The 24,470-nt window shown below is 37.4% G+C and overlaps 1 protein-coding gene across 6 annotated transcripts in view; it reads right to left on the bottom strand.

The window, feature by feature from the left end:
• Positions 1-24,470, bottom strand: part of FBXL4 (F-box and leucine rich repeat protein 4) — a 61,801-nt gene that overhangs the window by 5,036 nt on the left and 32,295 nt on the right. For all 6 annotated transcript variants that reach the window (XM_030489349.1, XM_030489353.1, XM_030489354.1 and 3 more), the window contains exons 6-8: positions 23,278-23,491; positions 8,288-8,359; positions 6,015-6,327 (exon numbers count right to left, since the gene is read on the bottom strand). In XM_030489349.1, coding sequence (XP_030345209.1) covers positions 6,015-6,327; positions 8,288-8,359; positions 23,278-23,491 — 599 coding nt within the window. The remainder of the gene's footprint in view (positions 1-6,014; positions 6,328-8,287; positions 8,360-23,277; positions 23,492-24,470) is intronic.

Here is a 24,470-nt window from a genome sequence, read left to right as displayed (position 1 = left end):
CCACCCCTGTGCCTGGATTACTTATAGGCAGGGAAGTACAGAACCTCAGTGACTACAGTAGTGATGTAACTTCATTGTTCTTGTCCTCTGCTGTCTTTGAAACACTCATAACCCAGGAGAAGACAGCTAAGCCACAAAAGGAGAACCACCTTGGCTAAAGCTTTTGAAAATCCAAACCTTTATGGACTGGATCACGATCACAAGGAACTACACGGAATCCTAAAAGACTGGAGAGCATAACTACACTATCCTCACAGGGATGCAGCTCTCCCTCAAAATATTGTAATGGCCTTCATGTCCTCCGACTGACTTCATGGTTGCAACTGGTTTTCACAGAGCAAAAGATGATCTTACCGTTTTGCAGCTTCTAACCTGCACCTTTTAGAGAAGCTTGTCTCATGTTCATAACCCTTCATTTCTCTAGTGCTAAGGCTGATTTAAGTGACAGATCACACACCAGAAATAAGATTTCCGCAGCTCTGTATTTAAGCTCATTTAGAACCGCTGCATAAATACTGTTTAGCCCTAACAATTTATTATTGTTCAATGTATTGATTTGTTCAAAAGCTTTCTGTATTGGCATTCCAATTTAAGGCAGCTTTTCAGGCTAATCTCCTGGAAAGAATGGCTCTGATGTAGCAGCCTACTTGATCCTCCTTGCCAGGAACCTTAATGACAGACAACAGTTCTGCTGCAATGGCCTTCTTGATCTGAGTAATCCTTCACATCTGGAGTACCTACCAACCTCAGTAACTCTCCTGTAAACCTCTTCTAACATATCTGAAAATACAGTTTTAGCATTTTCCTTTAGCCAATAGTTCCTTAGTGTCTCATACTGCCTTACCGTGATTTTGGTTCACTTTCTAAAATTCAACTTCCTATTTTTCCTTCTCTGAATAGGATTCATTTCCAGAAAGATGCCTCTGTTCTCAGTGGTCTCCTGCACTCTTCTGTGTAAGCAAGGGGGTATCTAAGTGTAGTCTTCACTTTTATGATAGGCTCTTAGATTAGCTGCTTTGAGACATCATTTAACATCACCCAAAAACAATCTTTCCTACCATGCCCCCAAATTTTTACCTCACCTACAGGGAGGTAATCAAAGCTGTCGTTATTATTGTGACTTTTAACTCCCTTATCATTATATGATCACTGTCACCACAACTGTCCGGTGGTTGATGTAACAGTCCCTATGGCCATACACAGAAATTCTGTAATATGCTTTTAGTTATTCGCTTTGCTTGACCATAAATTTGACCACTGTCCTACCATCAGGATCTGCTCTACCATTCCAACTGAAACTCTAAGAACAACATATTATGCTACTTTTCTTTTTTTTTTTTTACTAAGCCCTAAAATTGCTACTGCATCAGCACCTTCCTTTAAAACCAGTCTTATTTACGCATCACAGCTTTTACGCTTCAAGATTCAAATGTGTGTTTCTACAAAAAATTCTGGATCTAGATGCCTAGCCACAGATTTTTTTGTGTAGGATGTTCTTCATCCCTTCCTACCTGAACTTCGACAGTTCTCCTACCATTCCATCTAAGTTACAAGTCCATTAAAAACCTCAGTCTAAGTAGGCCATCCTAAATTGCATGTTTTTACTGCACCTGTTTATTTTTTCCTCTTCAGACTTACAATTTTATGTTAGGGAATACCTTTTTTCTAAAAGCTAAAAAGCCCAGCAACCTGGTTGGGGTTGGGGTTTGGTTAGTCACACCACAGGATAAGCAAGCATCATCTGCAGTCTTACTTTTATTTATATAATGTACGATTAGTGATGTGGTTTATTAAAAGCACATTCAAAAGCACTTCAGAAGTGTAATGCAACATGTTTTCCTTTGCTTTTGAAAGACTGACAACATATCCTGCTGGTTACCCATATAGTGCATTTTTGTAGAGTTTGGAGGCTTTTGGACCTTCGTTGCTTACAAGTTCTCCTACATGGATTAATCGGCCATTTCTCAGAATAAATACATAACCAGTATATTAAAATCTGCTATTTAATTTTGTTGTTCGGTATAAAGGCACTTCTGAGTAATGATTTCTTTACTAGAACAATTATGTTTATTGGCTGTAAAAGACTTAATTTATATCTATCATATATCAAAATCTTCAAATTCTAGGGCTGTTCAGAAGACCTGCGTATGATGGCTATAAAAAAAATGTTACAGCCCTGATCTCTAGAGCAAGGGATATCACTACACACCAAACGATATTTAAGAGTAGAGACTTTGAAAACTAACTAGCAGTACCCCTCAAACATTCTTACTTTTCCTTTCTCCCCTTAGAGCAGCCAGACTAGCCTTTTATTCCTTATATTTTATTCAATCTATTGCACACAACTCAAATCCAAAATGTTAACGTTCTACACATTTTCATGTTTGAATTGACTAACTACGTGTTGATGCTCTCAAGATAAAGCTGAAAATTTTGACAGCTGGCAAGGGGGCAGTTGGGTTTTCTGTTGCTCAGGAAGGGGTGGGAGGTGTTGGTATGTAGATAGGAATACATGAATTTGTGTTAACAAGGGCATCTACTTTTCATTACCCTTTTTGTGCAGGACACAGGCAGCCAGGAATTTTGGGGAGTGAGGTTAAGATGACTTATTCTTCACCCTTGACAGCAGCTGGTAGCCCCACAGCAACAGAACAAAGCAGCTGATATGATGTACAAGAAAAGCTTTTGGCACTGCCAATTCAGGTTGTCATCTGACTTGTCACATTGCTCAGTGCTGATCATGGTTTGAAGACTAGTTTTTAACTACAGGTCTAGAGGTGTCCACAACTTTTGATAGCCCTGGATGATGCACTCCATCACTACAAAACTGTCAGATGATCACAGCTGGATCATTCTACGGCAGGGTAGAAACCTGCCACGTCAGTCAGTGTAAAAGATGTGGGCAGAGACAGAAATGATACTTGCAAGCAGGCAGCTCTGTGTGTAATGAGTGAAAGAAACCCCAGAACTAAAACTTCAAGAAGCACACCCTCATACACTCAGTGACACACATCATGCTGCCTCTTCCAAACTGTATTATAATATAGCAGATATGGATCCAACCCATCATTTCTTTTTTTTAATCAGAAGTTTACTTTCTGAAGTATGTATTACACACCACAAACACAGCTACCATCAAATAATGCTTTATATGGGCCAATAAGTTTATGGAGCCCTTGAAAACTGGCAATTTTCATCTTGTATGGAGTCCTCTGATTCTTTAACAAGGGAATTGCTAAACGATAATGGTAAAGGACAGATGGGTAGCAAGCCACAGGACTTACTATCTGAAAACAGCATCCAGAGTATATATAACATTCATTTTGTAATACTTAAATGAAAGACACAGAGTTCAACAAGATTTCTTTCAGAGGCTTAGACTCTTCCAGTCCTGAAGCTATTGGGATGATAAATAATCTATAACCAAAAAAAGTTTGCCCTGACAAGTTTATAAGTTCTAACAACTGCGGAAAGAAACCAGGCTAGTACTGTTAACCCTGGTGACTACAGTGCAAGGTATGACATTCTGATCCCTACTTAGCTAAGTGCAAAAAACCTCAAGCTTTTACACAGCTTGTTGAAGCAAAAGAAATTCCCCTATGGTGTGCACTGCTAACCTATCAGCAACACTTCTGCAACCTTTACAATGCATGTACAAGCCAGACATTTCTGTACTTCGGAGATGACAAAGGATATAATGAGAGCACCTCTCATTCTTTCACATCACAGAGAAGACCCACTGTTCAAGGTTACACTTGCAAACCTAAGCACTGACCTCAGGCCTCTAACAGCTTCAGACCTGTTGTCACACTCATTCAAAAGGACAAAAACATATTAAGCATTTCTGTAGCTTATAGTAACAGGATGGCCCTACATCAGCTGCCAAAAGTTAGAGCACATACAGAGATTTATGACTTTCTTGGTACTCCTGCACTGTGAGAGACTAGCTCTTTAGTTCAGACCAACAGAGACTTCTGCACTTACATGGGAACACCCAGCAACTCTGCCTCCAGATGACCTGATGTGGTTCTACTTGACAACTCTTTCTTTTAACTACAGGCTGTAATGGTTCCCATATTCAGACAAAGAAATGAACAGTTTCCTTGCTGTTGACAAAAAAGCTAGGTAACTCCTTCACACATATTGTATCATGTTGTACTGACTCATTTACAGCAGAAGACAACATTCTTTCCACCCTACCAAGTATTCCTCTGAAGAAAGAAAGTGAGGTCTGGAAGGCAGATATTAAGGTTTTTTTGTAATATCTTTTGGATAGTTTAACTGGATATCCCCTGGAAAGCACTTATCTGAACCCAACATGCTGTCTCACTGGGAAAGGTTTACTGCAAATCCATCTGACTCAGGAATACTGGCAAGCACACAGAGAATAGAACAAATTTCTCTTCCATGCTCACGTGTTATTTTTCCACAAGAATGTCAGTAAGACGTCAAACTGAATTCAAACATGAATTCAAATGCTGAAGAAGTGTAGCAACAAACCTTCACTGCTGGCAGAGAGGCAACAGAAGTAGCAAGACTATCCACAGGATTTAACACAGCCAAACTATTCATTGAGTAGCCTCTGGTGTAATGAAAAGGTCAGACCAGTTTGTGGGCAGATACAATGCCATTGTAACAGAAATGCATGGAAGTGGGTGGTCAGGGGAACATACGTACTTATGAAAGACTTCATTCACCATGGTGTTTGGAAATTTTTCATGTCTGAAGAGGGAAATGTGCTGTTGATAATCTAGCTACAAAGTAAGATTCCTTAAGGATACACAAAACACATTACGTCCTGTGGACATATACATCAAGTCTCTACAATTTGTACTAGGTGGAGTTAAGTTTTTAGCTGTTGGTCTTTTCTTCCCATGCTGGTCAGAAGGCAACTTTCTCAGTCAGAGATGACTAAATACATATTTCATGATAGAAGAGCATACTAGCTATACTGGAGTGACAATCTGAAGCCATATGGTAAATTTTTTGTAATGAGAAATGTTGATAGCCTTAAACTTGCTTGGAACATTATTCAAGTTGAGGGCTCTCAGTTCTTTACGGCATCTCTCTCAAAAGTAATATTTTCATTTAAATTATTAAAAATCAAAAATACACAGTGCAGTTACTTTGTTTCCTTTCATTTAAATCTTCCTTTTTCAACTAGCCCTATGAAGATAAGTCAGTAAAAGCATGAAGACATTTCTTCCACACTGATGTCACAAATATGCCTGCTGTCCTACATTATTTTAAAAAGAAAACCTCACATTCCACCATAAAAAGAATAAATTTATTATCATGCAAAACCGTATTTCTAAGTCCTTACTTAAGAGCCCAAATTGTATTAACTTTAGATTTCTAAAAATATTTTTAACTATAGAAGCTGTAGAGGATTAGAAATTCAAGATTTGTTATAGCTTTTGCCCCTCATGACTTCCTTCCCACCTTACTAGAAAGTCCATTTTAAGTTTAGCTGTTAATTACCATTTCCTCTTTAATGAGTCAAACTCACTTCTTGGTAAAAGTGACAAAGAAATTCAATATCGCTTGATATATCTGTATTGCGCAAAAGCAGAAATCTGTTTATTGATCACAGACTCACACTATAAATATACTTTGTCATGCTTCAAAGAAATTAAACAACAAAAGCAGAAAGAAGGTTAAGAAATTGCATCTTTTGATAGTCAGAAGAGAAAGACTTCAGTTAAAAAAATAATGGTTATGAAACTAAAAGCTATTGGAAAAGAATCTTGCACTTAAAATTCAGTTTAAGCAATTCGTACTAAGTAGTCAAATTACACGGCTGGTTATAAATCCACTGGATTCTGAGTCAGAAATTCACTGCAGTGAGTAAAAGTGTTTGTTTTTTTTTTTTTTAAATATATTTTAAACCATAATTTAAGAAATATTTATTTAAAAATATGTCTAGAAGACAGTTTTGTCTTGAGGACTCCTTCTTAACTGCACGACTTCTGAGACACAGTAAGATAAAAACCAATATTCCCACATTTTCTTACCCAGTATATCCAGCTGCCGTAAATGCGTACAGTTAGCAGCAAGCTCCTCAATGTCTGTGTCACACACAGACCTGTTGGCCGTAAGAAAGAGCTTTTGCAGGTTTGGGAGTTTACGTGCAAGGTTTGTGAAACAGCCTGTACTGCTCTGTAATGTAGGGCACCAGCCAAGATCAAGTTCTTCCAAAAGCTGGCAGCCTGACGCCAATTCTGCTATTCCACTTTCAGTTATGTTTTTACATCTCCACAAATCCAGACTGCGAAGCTTTTTGCATTTTGCTCCCATCATGCTTGCTATAAGATCATAGTCTTCAATCTGCAAGGAAAGCAAACAATTTGTCATCTATACCATCTTTCCAGACATACATAGGTGTTTCAAGATTTGCTTGCTAACACATCTACAGATCTGTTTTAAGCATTTGTCATTTCTAAAGAGCTCTGAAAACTATTGTATAGTAGAGGTTTCCTCTTTAAAATGACAAAAATAAAATAAATTTCCTATCAACTCCCAGATATAGATGCCTTTAATTCATTTAATACTAAGGATCAGTGAAAAGGCAGTGAAAAGCTTTTTTTCTTTGAAAAGCCCCCCACCCCTTTTCATAGTTGTTTTTCTTTTAAAAGATGATTAAAACTGATTTTTATGACCATAGGCACTGCAACCATCAGCACATGCAGATTAAAGAATGTGCCTGTTTCCATTCTAGGCTGACCAGTTGCTGCATCTTCTTATGGAAGTCTTATTAGTTACTTTGGGCAAGCCAAAGGGACTGAAACAAAGTCCAAATATACAGGCAGAAAAAATGAAATCCACTAGCAAAAACCATAGGAAGATAAGGACTTGAAAAAACAGTCACACTGCCTTCCTCTTCTGTTCGTAAGTCAAAGTAGGGAAGGTTGAGCCAATTCTCCTTTATCACTTGCTTCTTGGGGCAATCCGAGGCACTAATACAGCCTGGACAAACAATGGATTGAGAGTAGCCTTGAGGAGAAAGACTTAGGGGTGTTGGCTGACAAAGCTCAACATGAACCAGCAGTGTGCGCTTGCAGCATGGAAAGCAAACTGTATCCTGGGCTGCATCAAACGAGCATGTCCAGCAGGTTAATGGAGGTGATCCTGCCCCTCTACTCTGCTCCTGTGAGACTCCTCCCTTCAGTACTACATTCAGCTCTGGAGCCCTCAACATAAGAAGGACATGGACCTGTTGGAGTGAGTACAGAGGAGGCCGTGAAGATGATCAGAGGGCTGGTGGACCTCTCCGATGAAGACAGAGAGGCTGAGAGAGTTGGGCTTGTCCAGCCTGAAGAAGAGAGGGCTCAGGGGTGACCTTAGAGCAGCCTTCCAGTACCTAATGGGGGCCTACAAGAAAGCTGGAGAGAGACTTTATACAAGGGCAGGTAGGGACAGAACAAGGAGAGGATGGCTTTAAACTGAAAGAGGCTAGATTTAGATTGAACATAAGAAAGAAGTTCTTCCCTGTGAGGGTGGTGAGGCATTGGCACAAGTTGCCCAGAGAAGCTGTGGCTGCCCCATCCCTGGCAGTGTTCAAGGCCAGGTTGGGCGGGGGCTTTGAGCAACCTGGTCTAGCGGAAGGTGTCCCTGCTGTCATGGCTTAATGCCTAAGAAGGAGAAAAATGACTGCTACAGCTGAACCCAGGACACCTGTCCATGGCAGGGGGTTAGAACTAGATGATCTTTAAGGTCCCTTCCAACCCAAACCATTCTGTGATTCTTGAACTACGAGGAAGGTCAGCTAAGTCTTCCCTGCCTCTGGCACGCACAGGCAATACAGCTCAGCTGAGTGCCCTGCAGGAATTGCTGCTGTTCCTGTATTCTCTTTCTTTAAATCACGAGTGTTCCCAGCAAGTCTATGACAAGTGGCTTTTACTGAAAATATTTATCTTGTGGTACTGTAGGGTCAGACACAAGTGTTAATTGGCTAGAAATGATGATTTGGTCTGAATAAAAATAAGTAAGTCTTGATTACTAGTTTTGGAAAGAAAAAGTGATTACGCATATAAAGAATGCCCAAAAATTTAGGAAGAAGCTGAAGAACTGTGAGAAAGCCTACAAGCTGTTTTAGACCTTCTAAACTAGTATATAACGCTTAAGTATATGACTAAACTGCATTCATCTTGGACCCTTTAAGAGAGTATAATACCAGTCTAGCATTTAACATGTCTTTGTGAAACATAACCCCAGACTGGGTTCCAAAGCAAGTGTTTGCACACATACACATACAGCCCCACACGCCCCAAGTGGTGTAAGTACTCACCATGACACAGCTGCCCAGGCTGAGGTGCTGCAATTCTGAGCAGAAGTTCAGAATACTGAGCAGGGCTGTTTGCTGCCACGGGGGAACACATCAGAAGGAAATATGGAAAGTGAAACAAAGAGAAGAGGTCAATTAGACATTAAAGGCTGTCACTGCATTTCTTGAAATACAGCTCAAAACTCTGTTACAGACACCACAAATGCCACTTAATGAGTCCCTGGGTACTTTACCCATTGATTGGCTTAAAGCAATGGTAATCGTTACAAACCTTTATGCAAGTCATTTTGGACGTGGTTTTGCATTGCCCTGAAGATACCTATATACCCATGACCTATCTGCTCATTTCCCACAGGAAAGCTGCTGAAGAAGTGTGGCAAGTTCAAATAACAGGCAAGGCCAGACCAAAAACACAGAGGGCTGGCAACATACCAGAAGAACAGCAGAGGCTCTGACATTCGCTGATCAGCTACGGCCTGATGGAACTGTCAATAGAGCTGCACAGCATCAGGACCGAGATGGTGACTTTAATGTCAAAGGAGTCTCCGTGCTGACAAGGATGCTGACAACCATTGAGCACCTGTCACTACTAGCATACAGACTCACACAGACTGAAACAGATATAATGTGTATCTTACAGTCATGTTCCTGCCATTTAACATGGCCGTTCTTTTCAGAAAGTACTGCACATTGGTCAGCCTGAAATTGGACTGGAACATCAGATGCATCTTACAAAATATGAAGTACAATGCTGTTCTGTTTCACAACAAAGGAAACTTCATGAGTTTTTGTGTTTCTAAGATACAGAAAAGACTCTTCTGGATTGTCTGTAGCCATATTTTGCTTTGTAGTTGGAAATACAGCACAAAAAAGAACATAGTCTGGGATTCACATCACAAATAGCTGTGCATCATATTTAAAACATTCATCACTGTTAGGACTTTGTAATCTGTATGAGTGTGAAATCAGGAGTAAGTGTCACAACATATAAACAACACAAGCGTGGATTTCTACAGGATACACAAGTTTCTAGCAGAAAAAAAAACCAACCAAGCAATACAGAAGGGACAAAATAACCTTTAGATAATAAGAGGAATTCCTACAAGAACACTATCTAACAGTATTTGTATGCATGGGTAGTATAATTTATACAGGTTGTTTGTTTGTTGTTTTTTTGGTTGTTTTGGGTTTTTTTTTAATACAAATCTACTTGTTTTCAGAAAGTTTACAGTTGAATGCTTTATTTAGTTTCCTCGGTTACATTCTAATGAAACTTGCCAGGAACATGAGCATTTGCCATACCACCACGAAGACATATTTGATTCCTTGCATTGAAAGGCTGGCAGACACAAAACAGGGACACAGCATAGGGTATTCACGGAGACCATTTCAGACATCTAATGTAGGTGTCTCCAGGGAGCAATTATAAACACCCAACATTTAACATCTATGGAACTTCAGCTTCCAACTTGGTCTTCTAAGATATGCTTTCCCAAAGGCAGCCTAAATGTAGACACTATGAGTAAGCCTTCCTTGCATATATCTTTGCAGAGGTCTTATAAAGCCACTGGTCGCTTGTCTGCTTTACTTTCATTCATGTTTTTACAGGAAAAGGTAGCTAGGAAATTAAACACGAGCATTAAAAAGTCATTATTAAAGAGGTAAGACTTAAGAACACTTTAAAGCTAGTAAATGTGTAAATATCCAGTAATGTACTTATTAAGCGAATGCTCATTTTGATCATTAAAACCTGAATAAACAAATAACTCCAAGAGAATAAGACGTAGTCTTTACTATTTAACTCAGTGCAAGCTAGGAGCTTTAGAAGCTACTCAGGTGTACAAATTAAAAGCAAAATCCCCAGCCCCCTGTCTACAAACCTTAAACACCAGAGCTAAATAAATCGGTCTCTGACTGCACACAGTTCTAAAGAGGGTTTCTGCAGATATTCATGTGACTCTGGAGGAAAGCTGAATACCTTGCTGCATTCCACCATAGTTTTTAGCAATGGTTTCCAGACTGGAATTTAAACACTGGCCTGAAAGGATCAGAAGCAGCAATATCTTTCTTTAATTAACACACACAATGTGAAAGTAAACTGTCACTGTGAACAGCTTGTAGGGATGCAACATCAATTCCATACATCCTTGTCTTCAGAGAAGAGTGAAATAGGTAAGATGACTAATATTCATAGTTATCTCAATTAGATAACTGAGCTATTTTTGTTAACTTGAACAGTAACTTGATTCATCTCAGAATACCTTTTCTAGTTCCTCTCTAATGTGAGACAGTCCTTTCTGTACTGATGTGCACTGAGCCCATATTTTCAAAGGTCTTTTCACAACCTATAAACTTTGAAGTAGTATTATAAACAATTACTTAAAAAAAATCCCAAACAATCTAAGAAAAAGTACTAGGAATGTGAATAATAGAAGGAAGATTGGTAGAACACCATGTTGTACCATCATAAATCTTGCCAAGTCAAGGCCAAGTGTAAACAACTATTTACTCAACATTAATTATACTGGCTATATTAATTCCTCTTCTGGGGTGCACACATGCCTACACACAACAAATCAGATTTCTTTCAGAAGCAGTGTCTGTTCTTCTGTAACTGAGGTGGGGTTTGCATATGTCAAGAACGAAGAAAAAAAAACCCCTTGTGCATGCCTAGTTGTGCCTCAGTCAATTGAGAATCCAGGTGGCAAAAGACATGAAAATAGCAGAAGAGAATGGCAGCTCACAAAATCCATATGTACTACATATAGAAGGACTATCATTGTAATAACCTGTCTGTTTCAAGCCATCTGTCTGTACAATTCATCTCTCTGACTTGCAATACAAGATGAGCGATAACACTCCTATTTAAGCAAAGTAGAAGAGCAAGGCAACCACCCAACCCCGAAGCTGTAACATAGGCCAAACTTCAGATGTTAGAGTGCTTTACAACAGCAGCTAAGAGGCCACCTAAATTCTGGATTGGTGAGCCTTAACCTGGAGTCTAATTTCACTTTCTCAGCCAAGCAGAGACAGTCAAATCAAAGACTACCCACGTAATACCATTCTTGAGCCTAGAGTCGAGACGTACATAGTTTGGAGATTTTTTGAGTTTTCCCTGAACCAAAGGTATGGTTTGGCTTCATACCTGTTCCTCTTCACAGAGACTGAGAAAAGAGTGGATAATTAAAGTAAAACCAAACAAACAAAACAGAAAAACAACCAACCAAACAAAAAACCCAAACAAAACCAAACAAAAACCCACAAAAAAAAAAACCCACTCTGAAAACAAACAAGAGCTACCATTTTTTGTGGAGTAATATATGGCATGGCTTTAGTGGTTTAAATTTCTTCTGCCATCCAAGCCAAAACAAAACCTACTGAAGTAATCAATTTTTATAAGATAGCACAGACTACAGGAAGAGTCCAAAGGGGGTCAAACGAAATGCTCCATTCCAGGAAATGTGTTTCCAGATGAGGAAAACATACAGCACAGGAGTTGCTTTAAGAGAGAAGGCTCTTGACATCAAACTGATCAGAAGGATATGATACTGCTGCTAAACACAAGCTTACAGAGCAGATTCCAGAAATATTTTATGGAATGGCAGTTAGCCCTACACCTCAGAAAATGAGAGCAGACTGCCTGAAGAGTCTCTGAAGTCTTTGAACTGGTCATACAAACATCTGTCAGAAAGGACATCAACAGTATTGATCCTGCCTTGGACAAGAGATTAGATTACTGCTTGAGATCATAACTTACTCCAGATGAGAGGTCTGCCCAAACATGAAATAATGTAATATAGGGCAGGCTGGAAAACATTTATGTGTTGTGTACACTTCAACAGCTGATACTGGAATAACTTGTATTCTACCTGTCTTTCTAAAGACCTTAGACATTGCACGTAAGTTTTGACTTAGATGTTTCAAGAGTGTTGCTGGTTTGCACAGCCAACCCATCAGTGGAGAAACCAAATACTGGTGCCAGAGCAATACACTTGGCAAGACTGAATCTTGATTGACTTTTTTTTCAGGATTTTTTGCATTCATGATCCAGCAGGAAGTACAAATCACTTCTGATGTTAGTATGATAAGGAAATCATCCAACACTGATGCCTGAGCTCAATATCCGTTCAAACAGAAAAACCTTCTGTCTGTGGCAGATATGGCTCAGCTGTGAAAGATGCACGTCGAATATTAGATTATTTACTCATTGTAGTTTCATTGTCAAATAGTCAAAGATTAAAAAAAACCATGCAAAAGATGTAAAAGAAATACAAATGCACTATAATATGGCTATCACATAATGGCTGCACTATAATTAAAGGCATGAAAATAAGATTAAAGGAAGAGCTAAAAAAAAAACCCAACAAAGGTTTACTCTTATGGTTGGGGTAGGGAAGAAACAGTCTGCACCTTTTAATAACTTTCTTTTTATAGAGAAATCTTAAAACCTGCTTTTAAATTTTTTTTTTTTAATTTTTTTTTTAATGCTGGGAACAAACAAAGGGCTGTCTTCTCCCCTTCTCAGAAGAACTGTTTGACATAAGTTGGGAATTCTTCCAGCCGCTCAATGAAACAACTTGAGAGTCTAAATCTTTTACAAAACTTTTATTCTCCTGCATTTTTCTCTTCAAGATTTTCAGTGAAGTGAATCCTGAAGGTAATCTTTAAGTCTCATTAAAGACTGCTTCCTCCCTTCTTTAAATATGGTTTCCCTTCCTTGCTATGTTTTTAATCATAGAGTTACTAATTCTCCCATTAACCTCTTTGCAGGACTTAAATTTGGGGTTTTTTTTAACATTAAAAATTAAAGTTAGGCATATAAAAAAAAACCCATTCCTTTAATACCCATTCCTCCCAATTGCATTATATGAGAGGACAAAGTTGTATTGTTTTTTCTTCTAATTTCCAAGTGATGACCTCATCTCAAGCCCTCCCTGACTCATCCCCCTGCAAACCCTGTTGTCTCCACTTACGTTCAAATACCTATATAACATTAGTTGCAGGCAGATATCAGATAACATGCCCACATTTGCAAGCTCACCACAATAAAAATATTGCATTTTTCCCACAATACCAAAGAATTAATAATGTTCCTAAAGACAACAATTTCATTTTCATACTTCAGTTATTTCTCTCTCCATCAAAAAATGCATCTTGAAGAGTCTCTGCAATGAGTTGCCTTTGCATATAAATTTATAAGGTGATTATATTTAATAACAGGTTCTATCACAATATTTACTGGGGTTTCTCGGTAGCATTTTCATCTTACTCTACAGATCTATGTTAAACTACTGTAAAAAATACTTGCTTTTAGGTTAGAATCAGGGTCTTCAGGAGTATATTAACCAATTGTACTGGATAACATATTTAGATAATCTCATTCCACGATAACCTTTTCATAAGACAAATAGGGAAATCATCAAAAGATTTGATCAGCTGGCTAGCAAAGAACTGTGGAATCCTGAATATCCAGTCCCCAATCACTAGCTGTCACATGCTGTTTGTGTACAAATCATTTGTACACAATTTGTACATTTCTCAACACATTTAGCTAAAACTTGATACAGCAATTGGGAATTACTATATGACAACAAACATTTGATACTATGCAGTTATCCAACAGAACACCTGACAATACTGTTGCATTTAGTAACAACTAATTATCTGAGTGAAAATCCAAGACACAAAATTCAACCTTGCCTGAATGAGGAAGGTTAAATCTAGTAATAAGGATGTGAAAGCATGGGAAAAGATGGGAAAGCAGAGAGGAAGGAAGCCACCACTCGCTTAAGGAAAACTACAAACAAGATCTTGGCAAATCAAGAACAGAATCACAAGTGTCGTATTTACTACTTGACATTGAGGTAATTGTCTCACATGCGTTATTTACTGGGATCAAGTAATCTGAATCAAAAGGGTATCTGGAAATTTTTAGAATGGCCTGACTACCGGAATTGAGACTGAACTTCTTGGAAGGGCAGACTAATGACTGCAAGTTTATCCCCTTCCCAATTTGATGCCAACAGTTCAAACCTCCTTTGGTAAGACCTGTCCTCTTTAACAAGAGCTTAGTTTTCACCAAGGATGTGTTTCTGAAGAGTGCAACATTTAGTGATTCTGTGGGCAGCAAAGTAGTTTTCCCCATAAGAATTTACCTAATAGAGGGGACACATGCAGGCAGCTAAGAAACACATGCTGGTTTAATACAGACAGGTCACATATGATGTGATCATCACCTTCAGACAGAAAAAGGCTGCTGTGGTCTACTGCTGAGCCTTTGGAGAGAGACTCCCTTCTGAAAATAGCAGCCAAAGGGAAACATCCCGAACTGTCCTCTTTCACATAGCAAGCTTCTCCTCTTTTTACTACAAATTGATGTATACAACTTTTGCCAAAACATTTCAGAAAATGAGCCAAACTACTTCTAATTTCAGAGAAAATAATTGAGACACTTAACTAAATGTTAATTCTGCTTTAGAACTTCCAGAAATATGGTAGTGAATAGCAACTGCTACGTGTTCCTGTGTAAAGCAGAGGCAAGCAATCCCGATGTCAGTACATCACTGAATTATTTTTAAGACTACAGCTATTACACCTTTGGAATGGCAATTTATTTCTGTATGTAAAACTGGATAAAAGGCGGTTCTAGTAAGACTCCCTGGAAAATAAAACCAGTAACAATCAGTCCTTTCCCTCCCCTCCCCCAGTAACACAGCTCAGGAAGTTCTTCTCTCTGATTTTGGCTTTTAGTAGTAAAAATACTGCAGAAACATTTTTACTGGTGTTTCCATCAACCATTTGAAAATTTACAGTTATAATTTATCACAGTCTTTATCTTAAGCCAGTGAAGTTCTATTTCATAGATACTGCACCAAAAGAAGTTTTACCAGACTAGGACTATCCATGGTAAAAAAACCTAACCAACCAAAGAAGAAAAGCCTCAGATGAAAGCAGACAATTTTATTTCAACGAGTGCCACTACTGCTATAAATATTTGCAATTACAAGCACCTCATGAAAATGTAAAAGGTAATTTTGTTAAGATTGTCAGAAGTAATTAAAAATCTCTACAAATCCAGAATACTTCCCCACACGCATACCTTTGGCATTGTACAGCACAAGAAAAAAACAAAAACTGTTTGGATTTGGGGGGGTTTTTTGGCACAGTTTCTGAAAGAACTATGTCAGAAATTACTTGGCATCTGCTATTCTAATACAGTAATTAAAAAACACTTTCGATGCAAAGCCAGAATTTTGTAAACTTCTATTTTGTAAACTTCTATTAAAAAAACCCTAATTTTGAAAGGTACAACAGGGCAAATCAATATTGCCTATTAAAAGGTAAAAAAAGAAACAACAACAAAAAAAAAATCTACTTCGTGGATTTCAAGGTATTGTACCTTGGCATCTAAAAGCCTATCTACAATAGTCCCAAAAGCAATTCTTCTCACAGAAAACAGAATGTAGAACATTATTAATGCAGAAACAAACGTATAGTGAAGGTGAAATACAGTCCTTACCTTAATTCACTCCATCAAAAAAACTGTAGAATACACTTCTGGTCTTTCCTACCCTCCCAGTATTTTAAGGCATCAAGATAATTTCAGTATGTACTTGTTGGTTCTATGATACTTTGAAACAACTACGTTAAAGATATGAGGGAACTTGAGAGGTTTAGAGGGATGAGACGATACGTGTGCTTATAAGCGCATGAGAGTCATTGGGTTTAACCAGTTAAAAACGAACACAAAATGAATTTTAGATACTTATGCAGTGCTACTTTTAGTTTTCAGGAAAAGTTTCCAATCGTGTTATCTTCCCAGAAAGCACTTATTTACAGATTATTTCTAAGATTTTGAGTTCTAAGGATAAATACTTATCCTCAGTATCTTATTTCTGACAGAAAGAACACATACTGGGGTAGTACATGAACATTCAATAACACACAAAATACATAATATACTGTTTCTGGAAACTAAAATTGGATCTAGATGTCTACAAAGCTATTCAAGTTGTTCACCTTCTTTCTATCTCATCTATTTTCACTTCTCTTTAACTTAGTTTTCAGCTAAATAAAATGTTAAAATGGCAGGGAATCACAAACCAAGTTAGAACTAAATGGTGGCCAAAACTGTTTTGTGCTTAAGTCCCCCAGTTCCCTGGACTACGTGGTGTCATTTCATGAGGAAGCAAATAGAAGAGGTCACCTCATCCTTTACAAGGTAGTTTTTGTGGAAGTTTTTAGGAACAACAGATACCCATGTAGTGCTAGACAGAGATAACCACTGAAACCCTCCAATTATTTACTTTGCAGAAATGCTTATACCTCCTAAGCAAGCTTTCTTTAGCAATCCTTTTCTAAATTTTTCCAGAAGAAAAAGGCTAAGCTTTGTAACTAACTGAACTTCCTGCTACTTAGGAATGCATGTTATCAAGGTACAGTATTTTAAGTCCTTATACACACCCCTACGTAGAGTACCATACATATCACAGAATCTCAATCTTCTATATCTATCTCAGCTACAAGCTGAAAAGGTTGCTATTATGCAAATTTCACTGACAGGAAAAGTGTGGCACACAGAAGAAGTGCATCTCACAGCTGGCCACTGTCCTGGCCACAGATCAGGAGGACAAAGCTCATGGGTTAAGTTCTCCATTAGTGCCATTAGCACCAAGGCACAGAACCACAGAAGAGCTGAGCATTGGAAGGGACTTCTGGAGACTGCTCAGGCTAGCCCACTTGGCTCCAAGCTCAGCTGGCCTCCCCAGTCAGGTTGAAAAAAAAGCTGCCAGCAGATGTAGGAACCAGTGCCTTTCACACTTTTCAACTGATGTTTGAGAAGGGGATAACCCTCCATCCTGCCCTTTATTACCACAATCACAAATGTATTTAAGTAATGCCTTCTGGACAGAAACATTAATGCAGGCAATTTTCATTTACAGATTCAAAATAAATATGGCAGCAAAACCGCTACCCTCTAAGCTGGCAACAGAACAGGAATTCTATTCTTCCTCAAGCATCCATCAGCTACCACATTGGAAGATACAATATGGAAAGAAACAATGTATTGGAATTGGAATACATTTGTTAAAAATTGGAATACATTTGTTAAAAATCAGCTCCCCCCTCAACGTACTCGGATTATTGGACCACTTTTGAGATTAAGAACTGGACAGTGATACAACTTTTGCCTCCAAAACTTTATAACACAGGTTTAAAAACAGACGCAATATGAACACTGCAAGAGCATCAGTTAAGGGAAGAATGTGAGTACATGGAAATAAGGTGTAACGAATCTTATTACTGAGTACAGATGTAGCTTCTCAAAAGTCAAAACACTTGCCTCCTCACAAATAGGTGCAGCGCCATTTGCAAGCTGGGATTCAGGATACACAGGGGCACCTTTTTGTTCTCTACAGCTACTTGGCAGTGCCAGGGACACAGCAGGGACTGGGACACAGCAACACGGCAATTACTGAATTAATTCAATGAAAGTGATAGTGTCTGTAGTTAATTCAATTACTGTATTTTGGTTTTGCTTCATTTGGTCAAATTATGCCCTTGCTTATGCCTGCAAATCTGTTTTACACCCTCATTCTTTCCCCTCACTCTTCATATTACAGGCTCAAACGGACAAATTCAGACCTATGAGCCTGACACAGGATCAGAAAGCACCATCAGGGTCCTTTATTGCAAAATTATTCATCACTAGCTCAACCTCCTTCCAAGAATCCACTTTATAGCTAGAGGCTTTCACTTTTTTTTCTCCACTAGTTGCTTGCAACTCTTAATCCTAAAGATTTGTACCCAAGCCAAGGAAATTCTGTCCAAGCTGAAAAACCTCAGACAATAGCTCTCAGAAGTATAAAATGACCCATAACAGGTTATTTCTGAAAACGGCAGAAAAATCTTATGGCAACATTAACTCTTTCATTGCTAATGGTATAAGAAAATAAGAACTCTTGTTATATTTACTGTTAAGATTCTGATGCCTCTTCTTGGTATCTTAGATTTCTAGTGTCCTCTCTTACAGCTACCTGAGTTCCAAATTTGCTCTTGGCTAAAGTTATCAGAGATAATTTATACTACAATACTTACTTTAAAAAATGTGCAAAGTCTTTTGTCCACTGGAATTTGATTCAAATTTAGTTCATTTTGTATTGCAATTATAATCATAATACAAACTTTAAGAACCTTTTCTTCACATATTATCAGTGTAGTCCAGAATATCATGCAACACAAAATACATAATTTTACACTAAAATTTACATTCAGCAATAAGGAGACTGTCAAGTTCTCCTACTGTAATTGTGGCTTTGGTTTCTTTAAAATACAATTTTGGCCGCAGTATTTATAGGAATGGAATACTTCATGACAAGCATTGAATCAAGATAATATTCATACACAAACCATACATAAACATATAAAGATGTGCACAGCCAACTGTATACAATAATACTTCCATTGTTCATTGTTTTCTTCAAATGTATCAATGCCAATTAATGCTTAAATTATGCCATGAATACACTCTCAATGAATAAATATTAAGGAGTCGTGTATCAGTAAATACCAAAACTACCAGCACAAAAATCTCATGTCTATAATAGTGGTGCTGAGCTAGCAGAAGTTTATAAAATGCTGAGATTAGTTTCTCAAAGCAAGTTACAAATTATTTCTAGCACACACCTAATCAAACAACCTTTAAGAATGAAACCTTTAACAATGAAATAAAGCATTGGAAAAATGAGCTGCACTTAGTGGGGAGGAGGACAGCAATGCAGGAAAATTTTTTTTTTTTTTTTCCTTGTTCATCCTGAAACAAGTTACTGAAATTCACTGGACTTTTTTTCTTGTAACACAGAGGCTGGAATAATTCAAGGGTATTGGAAGCTTCAATTAAGAGGTTTGAAACCGATTTTGTACACAGAAACTTGCACTCAATAAGTCAAGGAAATAACATTACATATAGCCTTAAGAATCAGCAAGGTTAGGACCAAAGACCATAAACTCCCCCAGATGGTACAGCTATCTTCCAAAACAGCAAGGCAGTGCAGTAAGGAGCAGAATATCAGAATTGCTCATTTCACTAAAAATGTACATTTAAAAATTGGAGCTTTGATTACAGAGGCAATGGGAATATTTTTAAATACAAAACCTATTAAAAAAACTCCTGCTAATATAAGAGGAAACTGTCATATAACAACTGCTCAGATGAGTACATAATATGTTGTCAATTTCATTAACTTCTCATTTTTTTCAGAATATGTTTTTTCTGTACCCAACACAGAAATCATTAACAGCAGGCAATTTTCTCCAGAGTATGATCTCAGGATTCATTCATTATTCTCATAGCAACCATATAAACAGAAAAAGTACAATAAATACTTTAAATTTAAATGTTGAAAGCAGTTTTTATCTCTTTTTTTTTTTTTTTTTTTTAGCATAAAAAACAACCCACAACCAAAAATAAAAGAAAAGGGTATTGTAAGACACAGTTCTGAATAAGGAAATCCTACACCTGGGCAAGTACATGTGAACTTGTTTTAATTTAATCAAAATACCATTCCTTTTTATGTACTTTATAATGCATAATGCAAAACCAAACAGCTTTCTCACATACTGACAAAAAGGATGATGAATCTTCATCCCATATCCTATGTTATTTAATCACACACTCAAACTCACAATCAAAGGGCAAGTTGTATTTACCCAGATGTGCTCTAACATAACACTGCATTTTCAACAGAGATCAACAACTGTGGTGAAGGAAAATATGTAGGAAAATGCGTAGGAAAATTACTGCTTTTTTCACTGGCATCACAAAATAACATGCAGAGGGGCACGTTTTGCGCTTCTTGATCTTTTTAGTGTCACCCCTTTCTAAAAATATGATCACTTTGCTTAAATAATTCACCTTAAGTGTTGAATTAAGTGGTGCTGTGTTAATTCCAGTGACTGTCTCTAATCATGCAGCAAGATATTCACAAAGAAAATTATGAGATCCCACTGGAGAATTTGTTTTGGTCAACTTTTTACCTACTTGCTCTCTGCATGTTCATTCGCTCTTCATATTTTGGTAATTAGCTCCAAATGTCCAGTAATATCAGAAGCATATGACCCCATTTTTACATCAAGGTTGTTAACACAGGATGAACAGGGATGCCATCATTCTGCCACAAAAAATGACAGCACATTGATAATTACGGTAGGACCTGTACCTTTACCATTCTAGAATACGATGCGGGAAGAATATTTAGACCAAGAGATCTGGTGCTTTATTTTGTTCTTTGGTTTGGGGTTTTTTTTCCCCAGAAATAAAGCAAACCACTTATTTAGGAAAATGGTGGACTAAATGGAAGGAAGAGATTTTTATTTTGGATTCTTTTTTCAGGGGGTTGAGACAGAACTTTAACAGAGGTCCATAACACACACACCAGCTCTGGTTTTCCCACCTTCTGACTTACTTTTTCTTAATAATCACATACTTGTTAGCAGTTAGCAGTTTTTCTTAGCAGATTCATAGCCTCATATTCTTTTCTCTGAGCAGGTCCAGTTGGCAAGAGTTCAATGCCAAGCTCTAGATTAAACATCAGCATTGTTCCATTGTTTGCTTCTCAGAAGCACCAATAATGAAGCACCAGCAGTAGCAGAAACTTCACAAAAATCAAGAACACTGCTATATTACAGCTCTTTGACAAGTTTTAAAGAAATCTAAATAACTTCAGAGCATGCTTGATCAATCCATCCTGTCTTTTTTGCATCTAGCCAGCACTTACTACCTAGCACCTCTGCACCAGCTGGAGCGTACAGAGGGAATGGCAGCCTATTTCGTAGAGAAAACCAAAGGCTTGCATCAAGAGAAGCTAATGTTGAGAAAGGCAATGTTATTTCTACAAATCTGAGACTCCTGTAACTCTAATCCTCTAATTCAAATCCTATGCTACATCTTAATTCTTTCCCTTTTACTCTTCCACCTGTGATGCACGATCTATATTGTTAAGTTTTACCTCTTTAAATTTCTAGAAATTTCTCTTCCATGGTTTGTTAACAACAGTGCCTTTTGTTTATACTCATGTACAAAATGAAAGGACAATCTTAAGTAAGCTTGATTACGAATGTTCTTGTCAGCTACAAGCAGATGCATGTCCATACACACTAAAGACAGAAATGAATCTTCACAATTTGAGGGCTTAAAGTCAGGAAATCTTTACCACCTACATTCAGTCTAATTTCAAGCTCTGTTCAGCAAAGTGATAGCTGAGAAATAACAGTTACCAATCATTTTCAGAGTACACCTCAGCTGCTGCACTATTACAAGCATGAAGTCTCAAACTTTAGAAGTTACATCAGCACAATCAAGAAGATTATGATCAATCTACAGTAGGGAAAAATAATTTAAAATTATACAATCTTTACCCCTGGTACAACGATCTTTCTTGGATCTCAAAAAGCTTTTTGAACTAGAGCCCACAGTCAAAATGAGGTAAGGCGATTTATCCAAGATTTACAGAAAGACTAATGATCTAGAAATAGAACAGATACACTCAAAGCACTGATTCAGCTCTATAGAAAAGGCACTTAAAAGCAGGGCTCACCGATGTATTTTTTTAGTTTGAAGAAAATAATAACTGCTTCAATACACGGAGCAACTATCACAAAGTACAAGTTATTGCGGGATACTGGCTTCATGGTGACTGCCTGCATACCCCACAGCAAACGCCAGTCACTCCAGGTAGCGTACTCTTTAATCTAACTACCTTGCATTACCAAATCACCATCATAGACAGCTAGGCTAGACCTTGGACACAAACATACATATGATTCACAAAAACAACCCCAAAAAAACCCCAAAACAAAACAAAAAAAAACCCACGAAGATGCAACTAACTTTGTAGCATGTGTTTTAGGTGTGAACTGCTAATAAATGAAAATAAGGCATCGTAACTTCAGATGCTTTAGACATCTAGTAGACAGAACCTACTGTTCCAGCTTCAGTTCTTCTGTTACTCTACAGCATAACACCTCACACAATCCAGTGTCATAACCTTACTACTGTGTACCAAAATCATAAGCAGAAATAACACACACAAGTGAACTCCCCTTAAAATGTTTAACCTAGGACTAAAAGCTAGGGTAAAAGCCTGCAGAAACATGTTTTCTTCCATCCATTTTGGAGCTCTACTAAGCAATAGCTTCTGCAACAAGAGTAGCACAAATATGAGAGCTTCCATGTAAACCAGAGCATGAAGGTTGTACTACATGAGTAATGTAGCTAGTGAGAAGGAATGGAATTGCTTCTGATTCAAACTATTGAATTTACTAGAATACAACATTTGTAAAATGAAGTAAAGTACAACAGTCTTCTCAATTGTAGTATGCAAAACCGTTCCATTTTAGCTAGGAAATGTGCTGCAGCAAACAATAACAATGTTGATTCAGGCAGTTGAGTAATTGTATAAAGAAGTAATTTTTACTCTGTAAATGAAAAGTATTTAAAAAAAAAACTGTGTTCCATGTCTCAAATGCTGCTAATACACAAAGACACTAGGCACCCAGTAATTAGCAAGTCATTCTAAGGACAGAATGTTGAGAATTAAAGTTACTAAACACGATCATTTCCCAAATATTTTTGCAAAATACAGTCTGTCTGGAGTATACTCAAAAAAAACAAAAGCAAAGCTTTCACATTTGTGATTTTACTATATTGCTTAAAACAGCTGGTGAAAAGTCACTGCTCTCCCATGCAATTTTAACAAGTTAAAACACGCAGACTTTTTTTTTTGTGGGTGTTTTGTTTTATTTTTTTAAACCCAGAAGCTATTTTGAAAATAAAAAAATCCTATGTTTCTTGAAATTACCTTCGAATTTGCTGAATTTACCTTTGAATTTACATGCAAAATTCTAACTCACTTCTTAACAAAGAAAAAAAATTAAAATACAACTTTACCAGGACTGAAAGTATTTATTGCAAAGGTTAAAATACTTGTTCCTACCTCCACCTTTGTTCGGTAGAGAATGAGACGCTTTAGGCTGCCCACTTTGGCTATGTGGTTGAAAGCCTGAGGTGGTATTTTATCACATGATGAGAGATTTAATTCCTGAAGATTTGGACACATTTCAGTAATGACCTCCAAGCATGTTTCATTGAGGAAATGGCCACAAGACAGCTCAAGACGTATTAGTTCAGAGCCACAAACTTTCAAGAACCTGTAAAAAACCCCATATTTTAAGTGAAAAACCAACATACTTTCAGGTGAAGCTTTAACAGTATTCAGACTCTAAGCATGTAAATCAGGAAACAGTTCAACAATGAAAGGCCTACAGACCACAGCTCTTACGTCACCTCAGTTAATTAACAGAAAACCTGATTAGGTTGAAGTAAATTAATCATAACCTCTCTGAAGAAGTTACTTTTGAATCAAATCTCTACAAATCCAGAAGAGACCAAACCAATTAGGCGTTGAGTTAGAGAGCAATGTTAAAAACTCAAAGTTAGTCAAGATTGTTTCCTCAACATTGATACTGTACATAACCTAGATATTATAGAATATTTTGCACAAAAGAGTATTTGACTACATTTTAAGAAACACAGAAGGCTATATAATGCTGTACATAGCATAAGGAGGCTAGTATCACTAAAACAGTCTTAAAGAAACAATTCTACCTTGCAAATAAATTGCAAAAGAATCATTAGGGATGAAAACAGTATGGAAAGGGCTTTTTATGAAATTAATGTCAGTCTTGAAAACCCTGTTTCAGTTTAGAAAGACAGAAAACGCTTCATTCTTGCTATTTATTCTGAGACAATGGAGCAAGGTACAACACAGATAATGTTTGAAATGCTTTTAAACAGTTCCCCAAAGCCAATGGCCTGCAAGTTTCCACCAATAATTTCATACTTCTTTTATCTCAGAAAAATCTGCAAATGTAAAAATGAGGTTAAACAAAAACTTTTAAATCAAAATATTCAAGAGAAGTGTTTTAAGACTGTCAGACAAATATCTGGTTCCTTTCATTAACAAGTAGTCAAAATCAACACTTTGTAGCTGTTCTAAGACACAGAGATTCCTAAGGGCTATTTCACACGAATTTCATCAGAATTATAAAAAACTAAGATATTAGAAGACAAAATATCAAAAATTTTGGAAACTCTGGTCTGTGCATGAATTACACTTTCTGTCAGAGA

The sequence above is a fragment of the Strigops habroptila genome, chromosome 6 (genome assembly GCF_004027225.2).
Source record: "Strigops habroptila isolate Jane chromosome 6, bStrHab1.2.pri, whole genome shotgun sequence".
In the NCBI taxonomy this organism is placed as follows: Eukaryota; Metazoa; Chordata; class Aves; order Psittaciformes; family Psittacidae; genus Strigops; species Strigops habroptila.
This window is presented reverse-complemented; position numbering and strand designations above follow the sequence as displayed.